At 48.7% G+C, this 21,919-nt stretch overlaps 1 protein-coding gene across 2 annotated transcripts; it reads right to left on the bottom strand.

Moving 5' to 3' along the window:
* Window positions 1-11,234: 11,234 nt before the first annotated feature.
* RGR (retinal G protein coupled receptor) lies at window positions 11,235-21,487 on the bottom strand. 2 transcript variants are annotated; one of them, XM_043926986.1, is made up of 7 exons: window positions 21,372-21,487; window positions 19,517-19,673; window positions 18,404-18,525; window positions 16,677-16,830; window positions 14,992-15,109; window positions 12,354-12,467; window positions 11,235-11,883 (listed from the first exon to the last, which is right to left on the bottom strand). In XM_043926986.1, the coding sequence occupies exons 1-7, from the start codon at window positions 21,448-21,450 to the stop codon at window positions 11,752-11,754; spliced, it is 876 nt and encodes a 291-aa protein (XP_043782921.1). In that variant the 5' UTR covers window positions 21,451-21,487; the 3' UTR covers window positions 11,235-11,751. The 2 variants fall into 2 exon arrangements, with proteins under 2 accessions (XP_043782921.1, XP_043782920.1); XM_043926985.1 differs by having other exon boundaries at window positions 18,362-18,525; window positions 21,372-21,479.
* Between the last annotated feature and the right edge of the window lie 432 nt (window positions 21,488-21,919).

Here is a 21,919-nt window from a genome sequence, read left to right as displayed (position 1 = left end):
TCTCTAAGCAGTCTTCCTTCTCTCCATCTTTTTGCTGATTTCTTTTGTTTGTTTTATACATAATATCTGGGGTTTTTAGTTATACTTGGCAAGAAGAACAAGGAATCGTATGTCTATTCCAATTTCCTGGAAACAAGAATTCTCTCATGGGTTTTGGGGTGGTTTTTTTGTCACTTCTCATGGTTTTAATTTGCATTTCCCTAATGCCTGATGATGTTAAACATCTTTTCATGTGCTTATTTGTAATCCTCTTTGGTAAATTCAACATTTATTTTAAATCTTCTTCATTCTTATCATTTTCCCCCAGTCTTTTGACCTTCTTACTTCCTCCCTTGCTAATAGCAGATTTCTTCCTTCACAAAGAAAATTGAAGTCATCCAATGGGAGCTTCCTTATAAATGTTGCCAGTATACCCACAAGCACACCCAAGTCTCCCTTCATATTTAAGCTTGCTCAAGTCTCATCCCTGTTTTAAAAAAATATTTATTTTATTTATTTGGCTGCTTCAAATCTTCGTTGCATCATGCGGGATCTTTCAAGGGGCACACAGGCTCAGTGCTTGCAGAGTGCAGGCTTAGTTGCTCTACAACAAGTGGGATCTTAATTCCCCTACCAAGATCCAACCCGCGTCTCCTATGTTGAATGGCAAATTCTTAACCATTGGACTACCAGAGAATTCCCAAATCTCAGTCTTCTTAAACAAGAGTTCACAGAGCTCCCTCTCTCCTCCACATTACCTTATTTCTCTTTTTTTACTTCACAGTCAAAATTCTTGAAATAATCTCCTATATTTCCAGTCTGGCTTCCATTTTCCCTTCATTGGGACAGTTCTTAATCAGATCTTGATCACTACCATGTCACGAAATCCAATATACATTTTTCCATCCTTACTTGACTTCACACATTCCTTCTTGACACACTCACTTCCCTCTACTTCTGGACACTCCCATTCTAGGTTCTTTTTTCCCTGTTACTCTGGATATTCATTCTGTCTCCTTTCAAGACTTTTCCTCCTCCATCAGGCCATTAAATATCTTGGAGTTCCCGAAGGCTCAGTTGAACCTCTTTCCTCTTCTCCATGTATAATCGTTTCCCGGGAAATCTCATCAGGATTACAGCTCAAGTTATCAACTCTGTAGGCAAAGTTGTACACATCTGCATCCCTATCCTGACATCTCTGAGTTCCAAATCCTTATATTTAATCACCCTCTCTTCATCTCGGCTTGGCCTCACATAGACATTTCACCACAACAATCTCAGGCCAAGCATATAATCTTCCCCTGGAAACCCATCCACCCTCCAGTTCTTTTCTCCACTTGCACTGCCCTCATTACAGTCCAAGTTTCCACCATTTTTTCCCTGGATGTCTATAAATAGCCTTTAACTGATCCCCTGCATCCACTCTTGCTAACAAAAACTCTTCTTTGTGGCAGAATGTCAAACTATAAATTGTATCATATTGACCTATGTTTAACCCCGTTCTATTCTTTCCAATTAGTGTGAAGTCCAAAATCTGTAAACAGACCTGTGTGGTGGTCTGATCAGTGCGTCCTGCCTCAGCTTACAGGATTTCTTTCTTTCCATTTGTTATTTCAACCCTAACGGCCTTAGAGCAATGGCTCCTTTCACATCTCAAAAACACCCTAGTTAAAATAGTATGACTTTCTCAAAGCTCAACGATATTAAGATCCAGAGAGTGGTGCAGGGCAGGGAGGGGCAAGGCGAGAGGGCAATTCCTGTTCTAAAGATGAATGCTCCTTCCTCCAGGACCTAGAGTTAGGACTTTGCTCCTCCCAGCCCATCTCCAAACCTATGCTCCTTCCATGGTACCCCTTGGATGCTTCCACCACTATTTGTTGTTCTCAACCCATTCTGATCAATAACACAACCTAATGGATCCTGGCATTCGGCCATGGTTTCCTTATCAGCATTGTTTTTAAAGCATGTGACTCTGGTGCAACCATAGTGTGTTGCAAAACCATGCTATAAGTCACAGGATAATGCCCCTTGCGCCCTGACACTCAGCCCCTAGCACACCTCTTCTTTTACATGGACTGACTCTCCCCGACCCTGGCCCAGCCTTAAACATGGGGAAGATGTGAAAATTCTCATGCAAGATGTCTATTAAAGGACTTCCCTGGCAGCCCAGTGGTTAACACTGTACTTCCACTGTGGGGGGCCCAGGTTGCATCCCTCGTAGGGAAGATCCTTCATGCCATGTGGTGTGGCCAAAAAAAAAAAAATGTCTATTAAATAGTGATTTTTAAAAGGTTACAAAAAATATATTCAGATGTAGAAGAAATTCCCACTGAAGGAAGGATGAACAGGTAGAGCTTGAAGAATTCTGTCAATGTGATGGAAAGCCTGTACAGAGGAAAGGAAGGCACTAGGAAGGACCATCAGCGTGAATCGGGACCTCAGTGCTCTAGTGAGGCGTTGGTTTGAACATGATTGCAAGCCAACTGTATTTCAGAGACTTGAGAGGGAATAGAAAGGGAACTTATCTCACCTCCTCAGGGAAGCCTTCCCGGATCTTCCTGGACCTTTTAACTTTCCTCTGAGCTCCCACAGCTCTTTTAATGTACATACTCTAAAACTGAGACATATGGTGCCATATATTGTTCCATCCTTTCTGCTGACACCCCATAGCATTTTTAATCAACTTCACCTAAAGCACTTGTAACAAATAATAATGTATGACTTGATTTTCCTGCTAGACTGTGAACTCCTAGAAGGAAAGGATTATGTCTTATTCATCTCCTTATCTCCACCTCCAGAAAGAATCCAGGAGCTTGGTAAATAGCAAGCTATTATTGAAGGAATGAGTGACTGAATTCCAAAGAAGATAACCTTTTTTTTTTTTTTTGGCTGTTCCACATGACATGCAGGATGTTAGTTTCCCCATAGGGGATGGAACCAGGACTCTCTGCATTAGAAGAGCTGAGTCTTAACCACTGGATCACCAGGGAAGTCCCAAGAAGGTAACCACTGAGGATAAGTTTGTGTGTTTTCTTGTGATTCTCTGACTTTATTCCTTAATTCCAGAGAATCTTAGAAAAACTATTTGCATCTAGATAGTTCTGGCGGTTTCTCTCCCAATAGTGTCACTTATTAGCAGTGTCCTAAGGCAGCTTTTATAATCATTTAGAGCCTCAGTTTTCTCATATATACGATGTGGATAGTAGTACCTGAGATCATAATATTATGATCGTAGTATGGTTCAGAGGATTACATGGGATGACACAGAGGACGGTGTCAGGCAATGCTGCTTATAATTATGTGTTTATTCTTCTTGCCTTTTCTAACTCCAGGGAGCTCTTTAATCATTTCCTGTTTAACTTAAGCAAGGATTGGGCAAATGTACCTGCCAACAGCAACTGATGAATTATAGTGTCTTTAGCTCTCTGATGCCTGAGCTTCTACAAAGGCTTTCTTTGAAACCCAGGCAGGCAGAACAACCAAGGTGCTCCATCTGTGGGGCTCATGTCTTGACAGAGCTACGAACAGAGAGCACCTGCTGCCTCGTGGGGCTGCCAGGTGAGAAGACAGGGACTGTGAGGCACTATTCCTGGGCATAGGAGCTTTAAAGCCAGGGGCAGGTGGGCAGCCCCAAGACTTACCTAGAAAGGGAAGCAACACACAGACTCCTAGAATGCAAAAAGAGGGTCATCAGACCTTCCAGGATGATGGTTCTTGAGAAGAGGACTGGGACAAGTTATGCTGGGATCTCTCTGATTTATTTACATCCTGGTATGGCTTTTCTCCCAAAACAGACAAACAAATACTTTCGTTTTTTTAAACTTTGAAAACAAGTTATAAAATCCAAATCCCTTATTAGATGAAAATATAGACCAGAAAAATTCAGTGACCTACCCAAGGTCAGACAGAAAGGGAGCAGCAAAGCTGGAATTCCAGGGTTGCTGTTGTTTTGACTGGGAGCCCAGGGTTCTTTCCACCTTACCTGTTGCCACCCTGTTAGGTCACCACTGAAAAAAACACCTGAGCACGTGCTGTTCTGAGTCATGGACATATTCTCCAAGAATAGTTTATCTGGTGCTTGGATCTGCAGGGTTTGGGGGCTTAATTTAGAAGCAAGAGGATGGGGTTCATGCAGGCTCTGGTGTCATCAATTAACCTGTGTGAATCTCAGTTTTTCACAAAAAAGGGGGCTCTAAATCCCCTCCTTGCTTTCCTCTTTTGTTTGTTCTAAGAATCACAGAAAGAAAAGACTTGAAAAGGAGATTTGGGTTTGTTCGTTTGTTTTTGTATGTTTGTGATTTTTCTGGCCACATCATGCAGTATGTGGGATCTTAGTTCCCTGACCAGGGATTGAAGCTGCATCCCCTGTAGTGGAAGGACAGAGTCTTAACCACTGAACCACCAGGGCAGTCCCGAAAGAGGTTTCTAATTTTTTCCCAATCCACATATTCACTAAGATCCTCCATTTATTCCCATAGTAGCAGAATACTAATACTGATGGCTTTAGTTGGTCTGGAGAATCACTGGCCCTAAATCTCTCATCAGAATCCTAGGGCACTCCTACCCTCGTGCTAATTCCCGAGCTGTCAGAGAATTGGCACAGAGAGACTGTGCCAAAACTGGGAGTCAGTCACTCTGAACCACACCTAGAGGATGTCATGTGATGTGGGTGACTCCACCCAGGACAACTCCCTTTAGCTCCTACTCATGTTTTCAAATGCTCACTGGACTCAGATACCCGAGCCTCCAAGAGGCATCTGTATTTATTCTCCTCCAAACCTGTGTATCTTCTCCCATTTTAGATATCACAACTCCAAAACACCTAGGAGTCATCTTTATGTTTTCCCGTGCCTTCAAATCTCATATAGTTCCCACAATGAAAATTGTAATCTTCTCCTCAACATCCACGCTGTTCTCCCCTACTATGTAGCACCTATGTCACTTGGGTAGGACAGACCACACCTATACCATCATTGACCCAAGCCAACTAAGGTAACTTAATTCCATTTCACATGGTGATTCTTTCCAGTAACTTCATTAAAGTGAATCAGTCCACTGGCAATGGAGGTATAGTAGGAGTATTAAGCCAACTCTCTGATTCATGCTCTTGGCAATAAGGATTGGTTTAAATATGGGTCAGTCAATCCCAAGATCAAGATTTTTGTTTCACAGTTGTCACAAATTATGCTTGTTTCTCCTCCATGCAAATGGAGCCATCTTGCAAGCACGCATATATCTTGCTCTTGAAGGCCTCTTGCAACTATGTATGAAGTCAGCCTAAGAATAAACCAACACATAAAGAGCTGCGGAGAGACTGAAAATTATAGAAAAATAAGGTTAGAGTCTTGATCAATGTTGCCTGAAGCCTATCTTCATCACACTTCCTATTTGTGTGAGTCTCTAAATTGACCTTATATTCTGAAGACAGTTGACTAACATTGTGTTTTCTGTTTCTTGAAATCAAAAGCATCCAAAGTGATAAACCTATTCAAACTACTAGCAAGTCCTGTCCCATCTGCTTCCAAAACTATGTACTATATTTGTTTACTTCTCACCAGTACCACCCCACCACCATCGGAACCATTCCATGTCAAGGCAAGAGTGCCTCCAGCCTGAACTACTGAAACAGCCCTATTTTAGTTTCCTACCCCCACCATCGGCCCCTCCATGGCAGCCTCTACACAGCAGTCAGCTCGATCAGTTAGAAATAGAAATCAGATCTTGTTACTTCCCTGATTAAAATCTTTCAAAGGCTTTCATTTGCTCTTAAAATAACCTACCCTCCCCTTCTTCCCCATCCTGCAGCCCTGCTGAACATGGCCCCTGAAACTCCTCTTGCTTCTCCTGACTTCATCTGCTCCAGCATCATGAACTTTTATGTTCCTTGAACAGTCAAGCCTATTCCCACTTGTTGTTTCATCTGCCTGGACTGCTTTCCCCCTGGCTCTCCACCTGACTGCCTTATTCTCATCCTTTAAATCTCAGCTCAAATATCACCACCTCGGTGCTGTCTTTCCTCACCACCTCTTCTAGTCACTTTCTTTCTTATCTCCTTGCTTAGCACAGTTCATAATGATCTATTTTATACACTTGTTTATTGTCTTAGAATGTAAACTGCTCATGAGGACCTTGACAATCTTGTTTAAATGGTATCCTGATATAATTAGGTTAAGTAAATATTTGCTGAACCAACAGGGAAGGGTTGCTCAACAACAGTGAAATCCTGCAGGGAAGTGTTCCCAGAGCGCCACCCAGTGGTGAGCTGAGGTACAGCAGATGTCCGTAGCCTGATGACACACACCTTGAAACTTTGGTGTGAATTGTCTGGCAGGCGAGGGAGGCTGAATGAACAGCCTGGTCAGCTACTGGCAAGGGAAAGCCAGGCATCGGGACTAGGGATCATAGTGTGCTGCCCTGAGCAAATACACCACAGCTTCAACAGCATCGGCTTCACTCAGGAGTTTGTTAGAAATGTAGAATTTTAGCCCCACCTCAGACTTACTGAATCAGAATGTGCCCTTAGCAATGGTTCGCGTGCACCTTATGGCTTGAGAAGTCCAGCTCTCTACCAGCTGGCATCTGAACTGCCAGCTCTGATACCCCAGAATCTCTGGACTGGGACTCAGAATCCAGGCTTCCCCACGTACTATATGGCCTTAAGCAGTATGTTTAAGCTCTTCATGACTTTGTCTCTCCATCGATTGCAAGACCTGACCCTGTTCTCTTGTAAATGATATCATGGTGATAAAATGAAAAGCCTTACTTAGGCTGAAACACTGCTGCTGGGTTCATGATCTTTGGGATTTGGGGAATTAATACAAGAAAGATGAGAGCAAGTCATAGGGTAAGATGGGGGTGAGTAACAAAGAAATAAACTTTTAGAGAGAAAAGTATATGCATATGTGTGTGCGTGGATACATATATGTGTGTGTATATATATAATATATTCATATAAAACAGCAAATAATGGCCTCAGAGCTGACTCAGAGTAAATCTCAGCTAAATCACTCTTCATAAAATGAGTGTCCATAGCCCCCACCCCCACCCCTAATCAATGCTTCTTAATCCTGGCTGCACAAGAGAATCATCTGGGAGCTTTTAAAAGCCTCAAGCCCAGCCAGCCTTTCAGACCAATTACATCAGAGTCTCCATGGGAGGAAACCAGACACCACTGTCTGTAAAGCTCCACTGTATTTCTCAAGTTTTAAGATGCACACAGAGGTCCTGGGGGTTATTTCAAAAGCATATTTGGATTCGGGGGGGTCTGGGGTGGGGCCTGGGAACCTGCATTTCTAACAAGCATTCAGATATTTCTCGTCCAGGGACCACTTTGAATCGCCAGGTCTCAAGATGGCTCAAAGATGCCAAGGAGTTTGAGGATATGATGGGGGAACTAAATAAAGTTGTGGAGGTGACACATGTTGCATATAACCATCACACAATCATAATTCTCCTGTACACCTCTTTCTTTTTTTCGTATGCCCCCTTCTTGAGTAATAGTAAAACTCAGGGAGTCGTTGATAAGGTGGGACTCTAGTATTTATTGAATACTCACTATATACTATGCGCTTTAAAATATGCCACCCCAACAAGGTCATTTTGGTGGGAGAGGAACAAAGTCAGAGATAAGAAACTTGGTCAAACTCGGTCACACATTGAATAAAAGGCCCATCCTGGATTTACGCCAGGTCTTTCTGATACCCACACCTAAGTGCTTTCTAAGCTGCCAGGCTGTCTCTCACCTAGACAGCTGCAAAAGGAAGGGCAGCTGGATGGAGGAGGCCTCGCAGGGACACAATGGAGGCCACTGTGGCAGCAGCTGCAGGGAGCGGGGGAGGGAACAGGTGTGCGGTGTCCCGGCCAGTTCAGTTCAGTCGGTCAGTTGTGTCTAACTCTTTGTGACCCCATGGACTGCAGCACGCCAGGCTTTCCTGTCCTTCACCAACTCCCAGAGCTTGCTCAAACTCATGTCCATCAAGTCGGTGATACTATCCAACCACTCATCCTCTGTCGTCCCCTTCTCCTCCCGCCTTCAATCTTTTGCAGCATCAGGGTCTTTTCCAATGAGTCAGTTCTTCGCATCAGGTGGCCAAAGTATTGGAGTTTCAGCTTCAGCACCAGTCCTTCCAGTGAATATTCAGGACTGATTTCCTTTAGATCCCCGCCAGGGAGCAGTACTAAGAGGGAAGCAACAAGTTACCTCAACCAAGAGGACAGGGAAGACTTAAGGCGTGTGGTTTTGGCCTTCGCCCAGGGCTTTCCCAGAGCTCTTTCCCGTCACCCAGTGCCGCTTATGGCACCTCGGCTGAGGCTGGAGCTGCTTCTCTGTGTACAGTCCTTGTAATGACTGTAGTTTACAGTGTTTCCACAGGCAATATCGGCATAAAGTATATCACCTCCACTTTCTAGATAAGCAATCCAAGTAAGAAAAATTCAGAGCACTGCCCCAACTTCTCACAATTTAGAGGCAGAAGCCAGACCAGACCGCCTAACCTCATCCCATGCAAGGGAAGACCTGAGAGGTTGACATCCAGCTGCACTGTCAATGACTGTTCTGTAGGCAGAGAAAAGGGGAGCTGGTTAGGGCCCCCTGGGAGGCCTGTGGACAGTGGGCGTGCAATTCTTTGCCCTTCAAGGAGAGATGTGGAATCATAACATTACTTGGAGGAGAAAGCAAGTAGACATCACGCTTCTATAACAAGAGCAGAAAAGAAAGCTTGTCATATCCTGCAGATATCTGATTCACTCAAGCGGCCTTGTGAGACACCTCCCTGCTCTTCAAGAGACATCTCCTGGGCTGGAGGCCTAGGTCGAATTAATTGATCATTGAGTTAGCAGCGCCACCCTGTGGTAGAAACTAGGCGCTTCATCATCCTTATCTTTGAGGTAAGGACTTCTGCCTATCCCAGGGCACACGGCTCTCCCATCCTCACCACCACCTTCTCTCTTCATTTAAGCTTATGACAGGACAAATATTAACGATATTTACTGAGATGGGAAAAACAATTCAAGATACAGTGGGAGACTGAGCTTGTATTTGAAAAAATTGAATTAGGACAATCTCTAACAGGGAAAACAGCAGAAATCCTTTCAATTTTGTGGCAAGGGGAAAGATGTAAATAAATGAGGCCAACTACCTAGCTGTTAAGTTTTCCCATGTGGAAAATTTGCAAAAACCCTTTAAGAGAAAATATAGACATAGTTTAGGCCATAAGTAATTTCTTTTTTTTTTTTCCCCCGCTAATCAATCAGGTATGAAATCCTTCTCTCCCCAGGAAACTTGTTCCAATGGAGGATATTGGGGAGGAGGCCAGAGATTATACATTCTCTTACCTAAGAAACAACTTGCTACTGTATTTGTAACTTTAATTCAAGTCCATCTGTCAACAGGCAGAGTCATCTTTCCCAGCAAGAAGATGGGGTGAGATGGGGGCATGTTATTCCACTGTATTTATATTTATTTTTAAAAAAATTTTAGTGGAGTATAGTTGCTTTGCAATGCTGTATTCGTTTCTAATGCACAGCAAGGTGAATCGGCTATATGTACATGTATATTCCCTGTTTTTTTATTTCCTTCCCATTTCGATCACAGGAGAACCCTGAGGAGAGGTCCCCGTGCTATACAGGGGGTTCTCACTAGTTATCTGTTTTATGCCTAGTATAAATAGTGTTTATATGTCGATCCCAATCTCCTAATTTATATTTCTTTTAAAAAGAGTTTAAATAAACTCTGGAATCAATGGATCTTAGAGGGGTCACTGTTAGGACACAAATTTTGTGGCTTTTAAGTTGGGCTTTATATAATCCCAGGAGTGGAACCTAAAGGTGACGAGGCTCCCTAAACCCAGCCCCTGAGTGAGATGCAGGGGTGTGGGTGGGCTTGGGGGCTTCTGAATTCATACTTTCAGGTGGGGCTCTGGTCGTTCCCCACCAGCTGCTGACAGTCCCTCGCATCTCCGGCCAACCCAGCTCAGCATGGAGATGCCCCAAGCCCATCATCCCAGCTCTGGACAGATACAACTTGGGGATATGGGCTCAAGGTAATGCCTTCCTTGGCCACGCCCATTTAGCCTGCCTTCCTGCCCTCCTCTCTGAGCACACGCAGGGGTGCAATCTGCTTAGGGACATGGGCCACTCTTGCTGGAGTCTTCAGCCCCCCTTACCTTCCAGCCCTTCTCTCCTGGAGTCTGGGGCACATCTCCCCTCTCTTCTCACTGTGCCCCCTCGTCCTCCTTAGGGACTTTGTGCTTCTAAGATCCATGGGCTATGCGGGCAGTGTCAGCATCTCTGGGCCCCAGAACCCATTGCTTTCCTGCGTTTTCAGTGTGTATGTGAGCCTGGCTCAAGCCCCAGGGTTTCCCCACCCTGGCCCCACTCCAGGGCCAAGGCAAGAATCCTGTGTGGGTGATGGAGTGAGGCCAAGTGATATCTTGTTTCCACAGTGCCTGGAAACAGTGCTGTGCAGACTTTATCCTCTCCCCACCCCACAAGGTTCTGCAAAATGACTGAACCAGCCTGTTTTGTGCAGACTTCTGATCTGGTGTTTCTGTGGCCTGATTTTCTACATCTGCAAAACCAAGAGACAGATTCTTGTCTGCAGGGTCCTCAGATGCTGTTCTCATGACCTTCCCCCATGCCCACCCCAGGGACTTGGCAGCTCCTTCCCTCAGCTCCACGGGATTGGCTCTCAGACTTCCTGCCTAGGTGGTGCCTTGGGCAGCTGCCCCTCCATCGTCAGACCTTCTGCAGCGCCCTCAACCATCCTCCACCCATCTCCACTTCCCCCCAGAACCACGGGTGCCATCCAGGCCTGCGCACATGCTATGCCCTGTCCCTGAGGGGCTGAGCCCATGGGAGATGCAGAGGTGCATCCAGGAGTGGGGACCCCAGCACAAGTGTCTCAGACTCAGATGCCACGGGCTCTGAAGGGAACACAAGAGCTGCAGCTGATGGGAGAGCACATGCCCTGGGCAGAGGGCAGAGCCCTCTGTGCCTCAAACCATCACCTTGGAGCCTCCTCCAGGCTGGTGAGGCCTCCCCTTCAGATGTCTGAAGTTCTAAACAAATTGTCCTGCTTTTTTTTAATGTTGGCAACTAATCAACGTGCAGCCAGCCGTCTTAACTGGAGGGTGGTGATGGTGACTCTTGATGAGCACTTCATATGTGCCTGGTAAGGTGTTGGGCCTTTCTGCACGGTCAAGTCACCATTCCTGTCATCATGCCTCACAAATTGGAAACACAAGCCCAAGAAGTGTAAGTCACCTGTACGAGATCACGATTTAATAAGAGGTGTTTGAATGCCGGCAGCCTGGGTTGAGCTCCCACAGACAAACCTGGACTTGCACCCCTTTCTATGTAAGTCTCTGAATCCTAAGAGCTATACTAATGGGCAGCAGCGTCTATGTGCATGTGAGTATACGCTATCACGTTCAAGCTTCATGGCAGACCCAATGTCCATATTAACATCCTTACGTTAGGGGCCAGGAAGCTGAGTTCAGAGAGTGTGACTTTTCCAAGATCTTTCAGCCTCTATGTGGAGAGCTATGGCCAACACAGGTCCGTGTGGCTCCAAAGTCCAGGCTCGTTCCATGCATTCTGGTTTTTCTCTGAATTCCCTGTGTCTGGCCTTGGGCCAGGCTCAAAGGGCCATCGGGGATGAAGGGTGAGTGTCTGGAGCCTGGCTCCTGAGGCTGCTGGACAGGACTCCCCAGGCAGGGGCTCAGTCCAGGACGGCCTGGGTGGGCCTGGGTCTGGGCAGCCCCCCAGCGAGGCTCACTGCTCCCGGCTGCGCTCTCTCCTCTGTGGCGAAAGGCACTGCCAGGTGCCCCTGTGCACCATCTCACTGCCCAGGGCATAGTTCACGGCGTTGACTGTGGGCATTGTCTTGGCAATGAGAGCAGGCACCTGTAGTGATGGAGAAATCCAGGAAAAAAGTTTCAGAGCCTCTGCTCCTCTCCCTGGTCCCAATGGTGACCACCATCCCCCCTCCCCAGCCCATCCCCGCCCCCCACCCTGTCTCAGCTGCCAAGCATCTGCCCTTGGCTTGACTCTGCAGCCTCTAAGCCTTCTCTGACTAGTTGCCGGATGGTGCGTGGAACCTTGCTCCTCCCCAGACACCACTCTCTGCCCCTGGTCCCAGAGTGCGTGCATCACCATCTGGCTGGCTGTCCCTGATATCTCACGTGAGGCCTGGGCAGTGTCAAGCAGTGGCCCCATGTGACCAGGGGGACAAGCAAATACCCAGTGAGTTATGAGCGTTCAGAGGAAAAGAGGAAGAGTGAGTGATCATAGAGGCTATAAAGCCAGAGAGAGAGATGGGGAGAAACAGGTAAACAGATGGGGAGCAGGTACTGGAGTACTGGCGGCGTCTGTACCATCTGCAGCTTGGGGGAGAGGGAGGTTGCATCCGCGATGGTGGCGTACAGATACAGGAGCGCGTAGGGGCCCCAGCCGAGCAGCAGCGTCCTGGCTGGCAGGACGGTGTTCACCTGGGGAGACACGGGTTAAGGAGGGTGGCATCACAGTTGGTGGGAATGTAAACTGATACAGCCACTGTGGAGGACAGGATGGAGAGTTCTTTAAAAACTAGGGCTAAAACTACCATGTGACCCAGCAATCCCATTACAGGGCATATACCCCAAGGAAACTACAATTCTAAGAGACACATGTACCCCAGTGTTCACTGAAGCACTATTTACAATAGCCAGGGCATGGAAGCAACCTAGATGCTCAATGACAGATGAATGGATAAAGAAGTTGTGGTGCGTATATACAATGAACTATTACTCAGCCATAAAAAGGAGTGGATTTGAGTCCATTCCAGTGAAGTAGATGAACCCAAAGCCTGTTATGCAGAGTTAAGTAAGTCAGAAAAAGAAAAACAAATATCCTATATGAATGCATATATGTGGAATCTAGGAAAATGGTACTGATGAACCTGTTTGCAGGGCAGAAATAGAGACGCAGACATAGGGAACAGACTTGTGGTCACGTCAGGGCAGGAAAGGGTGGGAAGAACTGAGAAAATAGCATTGAAACATACACAGTGCCGTATGTAAAAGAGATAACTGGGGGAAGTTGCTGCCCGGAGCTCTGTGACAACTTAGAGGGGTGGGATGGGGTAGGGGGTGGGAGGGAAGTTCAAGAAGGTGGGGACATATGTATACTTATGGCTGATTCACGTTGTTGTATGGCAGAAACCACACAACATCATAAAGCAATTATTCTCTAATTTTTTTTTTTTTTAAAAAGAGGGTGGCATTGACTGGCTCAGGTGGCCGGCAGCCCCACGAGGTCCCAGGACAAGCTTGGCAGGGCTGTGGGAAGGTGCTGAGCCTCTGGAGGAAACTGGGACCAGTTGAATCTCTCTTCTGTTTAAGATGCTTGACCCGAGGCCTCGCATTCAAGCTTTCTTGACCTCAGTGACCGTGTCCATAAAGTGGCCTGATATGCCTGACTTGCCTGGAGGCAGCGACTGGAGTGGAGGATTCGCTTCCTTCTCGGTGTGTTCTCTGAGAAACCGGCGGCTGCGTGAGTGTGGCTGTGTGTATAAAGGTCCCCAGGCTGAGCTGCCCTCACACCTCTGTCCCAGAACTACCCTGTAACCAGCTCCTGCCTTCACTGGCGGCTCAACCTGTCCTGGGTTCAAAGCGGCCGCTTTCCACTCTGCGAGATGCTGAAACCACCGGGCGGCGGGCGACGTGGTACCACAAGTGGCCACAGGAGGGCGCACGATTTCCGTACTATTTTCAGAATGGAATTTGCGAAATTACGATTCTCCACATACACTCAGAGGTTAAAATTTTGACGCTAAAAATCAGTGCCTATTCTCTAACCGACCGTGTCGCCCTTTAACAAAGAAGGTAACTTAAGCTCGCATCTGAGGTCCCTGGGACAGTGCGTGGCGACCCCTGCTGATGCTACTGAAACGGATGGTTTAAAGTCAACTGGGAAAAATGAGAAAATCCGTGTGGCAGCCTTGTCTGCAGGCCCATTGAACCTCCAATAAACGTGGCGACTTCGAGCACCCAGGCAGGGGTAGGGGCGGGCTTAACCTGGAGGCAGGCCACCGTGGGGCGGTGATGAACAGGAGAACACCTGTACAGCCCTCGCCCTCCTTCAGTGACCAGGATAACCTGGGTCCACAGCTACAATCAACCGGGACAGTGTTTTTCCCATTCACAAGGGGAAAAAAATGTGGTAGATGAAGTGTTTCAACAAAGAGAGTGCTTCTTTTATGCACGAGGATTGCCCACTTGAGTGACAGAGCCCCAGACCTGGGTTTGATCCAATGCTGCTACTACTAATGGCGCCGCTTTTGACCAGTTGCTTAGCTAATAGCCCCTTTCAGTCTCAATTTTCTAATCTGTGACATAGGGACAATAAAGCCTTCCTTCCTCAGAGCGTGGGTGCATAATTGAAATGATATAATGCACATAAAGTCGCATTAGTACCTGAGGTTTTTTAAGCTTGTTTTTGTTTTTTGAATCTTTAGAGCTATGATTCATCTGCTAGAGACTGTTCAGGTAATAAAAAAAAAATCCTGGCAAGAGGATATTAGTGCAGAAATTGAGCAATGGCCAGGAGGGCTTATTTTGAATCATTGTTTCTCTTGGACAAAGGTGCTTGCAGATGTGATTTTACTTTGTGGGTAACAGTATGTGCCTGTGGTTAAATGAAACATCCTGAAGCCATTTAAAATGCATGAAATTTTGTGTCAATCTTCATATCCTTGGGAAGAAGCAAGGGTAACAGCAAGGACGATGTCCACTAGGACTCCCTGCCTCTCAGTATTATGGGGTCTGGGTAAATCTGAGCAATTCTGCTTCTTCCTCCCCGGTCTTGGTGATCTCCAGCAATGGGAGGGGAGGGTGTGTTTCTGCCCTAACACCCCATGCTCTACATACAAAGCTAGATTGCTCTCCTGATCATTGAAAACACAGAGAACCCCTGATTGCAGTCACATCGTTCATGTTCCCTGGTGTTTCTCCTCCTTGAGGAGCTGATCCTTACCGGGGGACGGCTGGTCTTCCCGAGTTTCTGCTCCATGAGCCGATAGGATACGACTGTGATGAAAAGGGGCAGGAGGAAGTTGAAAAAGGCCATGGTGAAGAGGAAGCTGGTGAAGTTTCTGCAGGCAGAGGGGACGGGGAAGTCAAGAATTGCCTCTCAGAGATGATCAGTTGCCCAAGAAGGCCCATCAGACTCGGGCTAGATAGTCAGATGCAGGGAACTCCTCCCATCAGGTGAGTATTCAGAGTATGGATGCTCCCGGGTTCTAGCTGAACTCTCCTGGGAACCAGGAGCTATGAGGTCCTCCTAGAACCTGCCTTTAGACCAAGGAGCTGGGACAAAGGATAATCCGGCTTCAATTTGCTGCTGGGCAGTTCAGGGGCTCAGCCTTCTCTCTTATGTGCCCCATACATGGAGAACGGGACAATTTGTTTGGGAAATGTGTTTAGCAAATGGAGATGTCAGTTGACCAGGAGGAAAGATCATTCAAGGAGCTTTCTGGCACGGGTTTGGAAGGGCCCTGTGGATGAGACTGGACACTGTATCACTGAAGAAATCATTGAAGGGACCAGAGAAGAACCAGGGGTCCCAGGGAGTGGTCACAGGGAGGCAGGCTGACGTTCTGTGCAGCGGAGACCACGTCATCTGGCTGCCGTCCACTAAGGAGGGGTGGGAGGGAGGGCTGCCAGAAGAGCTGGGCACCAGCGGAGGAAATACCTGCAGGGAACTCCCTGGAGGACATTAGACCAGACCCTGCCTTCTCCAGCGGGTTTGACCTGAGAAGCCTGTCATCAAGGCAGGTACATTATGAATAAACACAAATAGGAACTTCCCTGGCAGTCCACTGGTTAAGAAGCCACCTTGCAATGCAGGGGGATGTGGGTTCAATCCCTAGTCCAGGCACTAAGATTGCACATGCCACAGGGCAACTAAGCCTGTGTGCTACAATGAAAGATCCTGTTGCAACTAAAACACAACACAGCCAAATAAATAAATGAGTAAACATGAATAAACACGTCAAGCAGGTGATGCAGTGTGCCTCTAGCAGAAGCAAGATCAGGGCTGGAGCCCGTGTGGTCCCTCCCCAAGGCAGCCCCTAGAGGGAGCCCTGGACTCCCCAGAGCCCAGTGGCCCTGGGCAGTACGAGATGAGTGCTCCTGATGCCATCATGCATTTCCCGCTGTCTCTCCAGGGCCTGGCCCACAGCAAATGCTGAGGATCCAGAGAAATGTTCTCAGTGCCAAGGAGGTCCCTCCCAATGCAAAGACCTTAACATTCTTTGACACTACAGAACCAAGGATATGGCTCCCTGTAGGAGTCGATAAATCAGAGCTGGGATCTGACTGTGCTGAAGGTGGCAAAGGGGTCATGGGGCTCAGTGACTGTTACAACCAACACGGGGCTCAGCATTGTTACATCCAACACAGCTCCCGGACAGGACCCCTTCTGGGGCCCAACTCTGCACCCCAACTGGCATAACATTCCCATCCCTTGGCCAATCTTCAGAATGGGCTTTCCTTAGTCCCACTGTCAACTTATACATGGGGATCATGGCTAAGGAACTGACACTGTCTGGCAGATGTTGGCATGTCCCCATTTGGATTTTCAGTTGACACTGCTGTCCTACAGGCTCAAAGCCCAGATTCCCATGGAAAGAAGCCTCGAAGCTGCTGCCCAAACCTCACCTGTCCCCCCTGGAATAGTCCAGGGTGCAGCAGGTCCCCAGCGGCTCATAGTCATAGTGGCCCCAGCCCAGGAGGGGCAGCGCCGCCCAGAAAGCAGAAGACAGCCATACGAAGAGCACCAGGGAGACGGCCGTGTTCCAGTCCAGTCGGCTGCCTGCTTGGGACACGGGAGGAGGATGGTGGAGGGGAGGCGGTAGCTTGGCAGAGTGAAAAAATAATGGACTTGGTGGTCACGTGGAATGTCCTTAAATGCTGGCTCTGATGCTTAGCAGTGCAGGGCCTCAGGCAAGTTAAGTTTCTCTAAGCCTCAGTTTTCTCCTTCACAAACTGGGAATGATAATCCTTGCCTCTGATGATTGTTATGAAGAATAAAACAGACAATGGATGTGGAAGTCTCCTAGAGACACTCTGTACCATCTTCTTTAGAGAACACAGAGAAAGAGGGAGATGGCAAAGAGACAGGTGTGCATGCACATGTGAGTGATGGTCTGCAGAAGGTTTGGGGACAGGGCTGGGATAGAAGCAGTGGAAGAGAGAAAAAAAAAAAGCAGTGGAAGAGGAGCTCCAAGGTCAGATGAGGCAGACAGGAGTCAGCATTAGCGGAGAACAGAGGCTTTGTGTTTTGGGCCCTGGAGAGAAGCATGTGACATTGTTAAGGGCAGTGAGCCGTGTGTCCATGGGGCAGATCTGCGATTCCAAAGGACTGATGCTCATGGCTCAAGGCCATGTTAGCTGTGAACCCCAGAGTAACCTCTGTGCCTGGGAACAAGGAGACAAAGGGGAGGCTCCCTCTGAGGCATCCAGGCCACGCACAGTCCCAGCTTGGCTCCTGTAGCCGTGTGACTCAGGGCAAGCTACTTGACTTCTCTGAACCAGCGTTTCCCAGTCTGCAAGCTGAGGGTTTGCGTGAGGGGTGACTGAGCCACAGCCCCCAAAGAATGTTTACATTTCTCCCATGGTGAGTGAGATTCTACATGGTCTATAGGTGAATGTGTTTCTTACCTTTATGTGTATTAAAATTATGACATTAACTTGTGATTTCACAGATACTATTTAGAATGAGACTAAAGCAGTTGTTTTAATTTTTAAAAAAATGAGTCACTTAAGAAAAACATCAGGTAAATAATAAAGCAGGTGCTACACTTATATGTCTAATTATGAAGAGGGAATTTGACAGTACAGCTTGGGAAATCTTGAACTAGACTCATTTTCATGAAGCCTTCGCATGGCAGAATTTCCATGGAAGTGTGAGGTGCCAAGGCAGGTGCCCGGTCTCTCTCTCACACACCACCTCTCTGCTGCCTCCCAACAGTGCCTGTCTTCAAGGGCATCTTCTGTATCCAGAATCTCATTTGATTTTCCAAATAAAACTGTGACGTTGGTTACAAAACTCATCCTTGCAGAGGAGGAGACCAAGGTTCACAGAGGACCCCTGACTTGCCTGAGGCTGCAGTGAGGGCACAGGGAACCTGCCCAGCAGGCTTGCAGAGGAGGAGACCAAGGTTCACAGAGGACCCCCGACTTGCCTGAGGCTGCAGTGAGGGCACAGGGAACCTGCCCAGCAGGCGCCTCAGCATCGCTCCTGCGCTCTCCCACCCTCCTCCCTCTCTTGGGGGCCCACACCCCACACTCCGGCTCACTTACACCCACCCACACTTCCCTGAACTGGGAGATGCTGAGCAGACCTTCGCTCTGACCCCCTCGGCACGCGGAACCCGGAGACCTACGGGTGCAGAAGTGGTGATAGCGCCCCCAGGCGATGGCTGCGCTGCTGCAGATGCTGGCCAGTGCGGTGGCGAAGCCCTGGAAGCCGTGGGCCTGGCAGCCTTCTGAGCCGTAGGGCCAGCGCCTGTGGGAGACACGGGGCGCCGGTGACCCCTCCCTGTCCTCCTCCCTCACCCGCTTGTCAGCAGCTTGGAGGGCACCTTTGGCTCCCTAGAAAAGGGCTTTAGTATCTGTTTTTCTATGAGGAAACTGAGGCCTCAGAGATCGAGCCACCGGGGTGAAGGGCACCTGGGCTGGACCAAGGAGTCTCCCTGGTGATCAGGGGCCTGTATCACAGGACGCAACATGATGGGAGGAGAGCTCGTGCCTGAGGCTCAGAGAGGAAGAGGCACTGAGCCAACGCCACACAGCACAGAAAGGCAAAGTCAGAGGGCGGACCCCAGGCCTCCCACCTTCTGGCCCCACAGGTCAAGCAGGGCGGAAGCTTCAGTTGCCCATCCCCCACCCTGGGAAGGTGCTGGAGGACAACAGGGCAGGGAATCCTCCCTGATTCAGACCCTGCAGAGTTAGCCCTGAGCCTTTGTACGCAGGGGTGGCTCTAGCTCCACAGGAGTGATCCATTTGCTTAAGAAAACAATCCTATAAACACCTTCTTAGACCACACTGGAAGACCCCGGTCACGTAAGGTCTTGGACACTTGTCAAAATCCTGTTTGCTTTCACAAATACTTATTTAAGGCGTCCTAGGTGCCAAGCATTGTTTTAAATGATTTACAAACAATACCTCCAACAACCATACTGGTTAGGTAATAACACGCAATTTACAGAGAGCTAGAAATAATGAAGTCAGGATTCCAACCCAGGCAGCCTGGTCGCAGGGCGCAGGAGCTTAGTCCCCACAGTCAGCCTGCTCTGATGGTCAGGTCCAAGGAACTCCTATGTTCCAGAAATCAGCTGTGGTTCTGCAGGCATGGTTTGGAATTCAGATTTACCCTAGTTTGGTCTGCCCACCCTCTCCCCTAGAGCTTTCTACAGGTAGGAAGCATGTCTCTGGCCTGCTGCCCAGGGCCCTGAGGTCAGGCCCCAGAGCCCAGGGACTAGGGTGGGGGCAGGTACCGGAGGAGGCTGGACGTGGCTGCAACGAGGGCATTCAGGCTGATCCCAGTGTCGGCCAGCGCCAAGCTCAACACCAGCAGGTGGCTGGGGGTCCGCAGCTCTGGGGTCTTGCAGAAAGAGAGGATGGTCAGGATGTTTAGGCTGAGGCCAGAAAGAGCTGAAAAGAAGGGGAGAGCTGGCACTGGGGCTGTGAGGCCCTCCTGGGGTCAGAATGAGGGCCCATGGAATGGATGGGCCCTCTGCAACCCCCCACCCCCTCACACTCAGCACCCATCTCCTTGCAGCTCATCAAGTGCCCATGAGGTGGGCTGGCCCTCAGATACTGAAACCCATGAAATGTACACCCTGCCCTCTACCAATGCAAGTCTGATAGAAAGATTGATGAGGAAGAAAATCAGTCAAGTGCAGCACAGTCTGTGCCAGCACAATCACCATTATAGATAACCACTGAGCACCTATCACGTGCCCACCTGAGCACTTTACATGGATCCTCCCAGTCAGTCTTCACCTGGACACTGTCCTCCTGACTTGCCATGGAGACGCCAAGGCTCAGAGATGTTGGCCTAAGTACACAGCTAGTAAAGGGCAGGGCTGGGACTTGAACTCAAATTTTTTCAAATTCCAAAATGCCCTTTCCAAGGACTCTGGAACAATGTTAGGGAGAACCTCAGAGAGGAGGAGGCAACATAGAACTGGGAGCTTCCCAGGACCCCAGGCAGTGAGGTGAGCTTCAAGCCGGTGGTGTCCAGTGGCAGACAGACCCAACTTTGAATTTCAGTTTTGTCACTTATTTGCTGCTCCTTTAGGCTCCCTGAACCTCAGCTTCTCCCATGTGAAGTGAGAAATGGGGTGGATCCTGCCTCCAAACTGTGAGCCTTCACAGGGAGGACAAGGACGAGGACAGGGTGTGGAAGAGCATTCTAGAAAGAGGGACCAGCACATACAAAAACATAAAGCTGTAAACTTTCAAGGCACGTTTGAGGACCTAGAGGGATGCTAGATTGCAGGGTTCCCAGAGGAGGGGAAGGGGTTGAGGCCACCAGATGATGGGGTCCGGGGTCCAGGGCTTCAGGGCCAGCCTGGTGGCTGCTGTTCCCTCTCTACTTTCAATTCTTAAATGTGTCGATTTTGTCTCTGAATCTGCTTTGAACAAAGGCTGCATCCCCCACTGACCTAGACTTGGGCTCACCCAACTCCAGGGTCTATTGCTCCAGCCCTGGCCTCAGTGAGCATCTCAGGGATTTTGGGTTGAAGCTCACATCTCATGGACCCAGGTCGCCCCTAGGGCGGAAGTGCTTAGGGTTGAAGGCCAGAAGATGGTGAAAGTAATGTGGGGCTGGAAGGGAGTGAATGAACTTGAATACTTGGGTTTGTCTAGGCAAACTTAATACCTTGATCACATCTAACCTTCACCACCACCCATTTGCAATGTCAGGGCGCTGAGGCTCAGAGAGCTCAGGTGTCTTGGTTTCAGTGACTCAGACAGCAGGTGGCAGAGCTGACTGTCTTCACAGCCTACCAGGGGCCTGATCTTAAATGAGATTCTTAGCAGGATTTCTAGGGAGTGGATTCAACTTTCTCCTGACAGGAGGGACATGAAAAGGTCTGGTTCTTGGTCATGCCCTGGGCAGACAACCCCTTCTCAAAATCCCTCCCTCCCTGTCCCATGCCTGGCTTCTCTCTCTTGGCTCCCAGGCTGCAAGCTGCAGCCCACGGGTGCAGCCATCCGAAGACTCTGGGGGTTTAAGCACAGAGGAGTATGGTTTGGGGACTTCTCCTTGCCAGCTTTGCAGCTGTGACCTGCATTCTGGGGGCCTGCTGAGCTCCACTCCACCCCAGCTCCTGCCTGGCTCACCTTCCACCAGCAGCACCGTCCCCACGGCCAGCACCTCCAGCTCCCCGAAGCCAGGGGGCAGGGTCCCGGACTCCGCCATTCTCTCTGCCTTTCTCCCAGCTGACCCAGCTCGTCTCTGGCTCCCCCAACCCAGGCTCCTCCGTTATAAAGGGCCATTCCACGTGCTGGCACATGCAGGGTATTATGCTAGACATCGGGTTCCCTTTTTGCTGCCCCCTGGCCCTCCAAATCATCTTCTTGGCCTGGACAGAAGGAACCCATTCATCAGTTAGACAGTATAGCCTTTGTGAAGCCAGTACGGAGTCCGGCCTCATTCATTTCAGCTCCATCGGATTAAGGACCCAGAATCCAAATGGTGTATAGCCAAAAGCTGAATTAGAAAAGAGTTGCATAACAAGGGGCGGGATGGGGAGCAGAAGCGGGGATCTGAGCTGCAGCCAAGCCTGAGAACGGGTCAGGAGCCAGGCCCTCCCATGTTTGCAGGCGCCGACAAGCTGAGCACCTGTGTGCACGTGTGTACACGTGTATGTGTGTCCACCGGAGCTCAC

Source organism: Cervus elaphus, chromosome 15, assembly GCF_910594005.1.
Source record: "Cervus elaphus chromosome 15, mCerEla1.1, whole genome shotgun sequence".
Lineage (NCBI taxonomy): Eukaryota > Metazoa > Chordata > Mammalia > Artiodactyla > Cervidae > Cervus > Cervus elaphus.
The sequence above is the reverse complement of the archived record's forward strand: the minus strand, read 5'-3'. Positions and strand labels throughout refer to the sequence as shown.

Bases quoted from the DNA above. Each gene is read 5' to 3' on its own strand.
- RGR (XM_043926985.1), bottom strand. From the start codon at position 21,450: ATGGCGGAGTCCGGGACCCTGCCCCCTGGCTTCGGGGAGCTGGAGGTG. The intron at 19,674-21,371 runs GTGAGCCAGGCA...CCTTCTTTTCAG, and splicing joins GACGGTGCTGCTGGTGGAAG to CTCTTTCTGGCCTCAGCCTA. The intron at 12,468-14,991 runs GTAAGGATCAGC...GTGTCTCCCCAG, and splicing joins GGAAGACCAGCCGTCCCCCG to GTGAACACCGTCCTGCCAGC.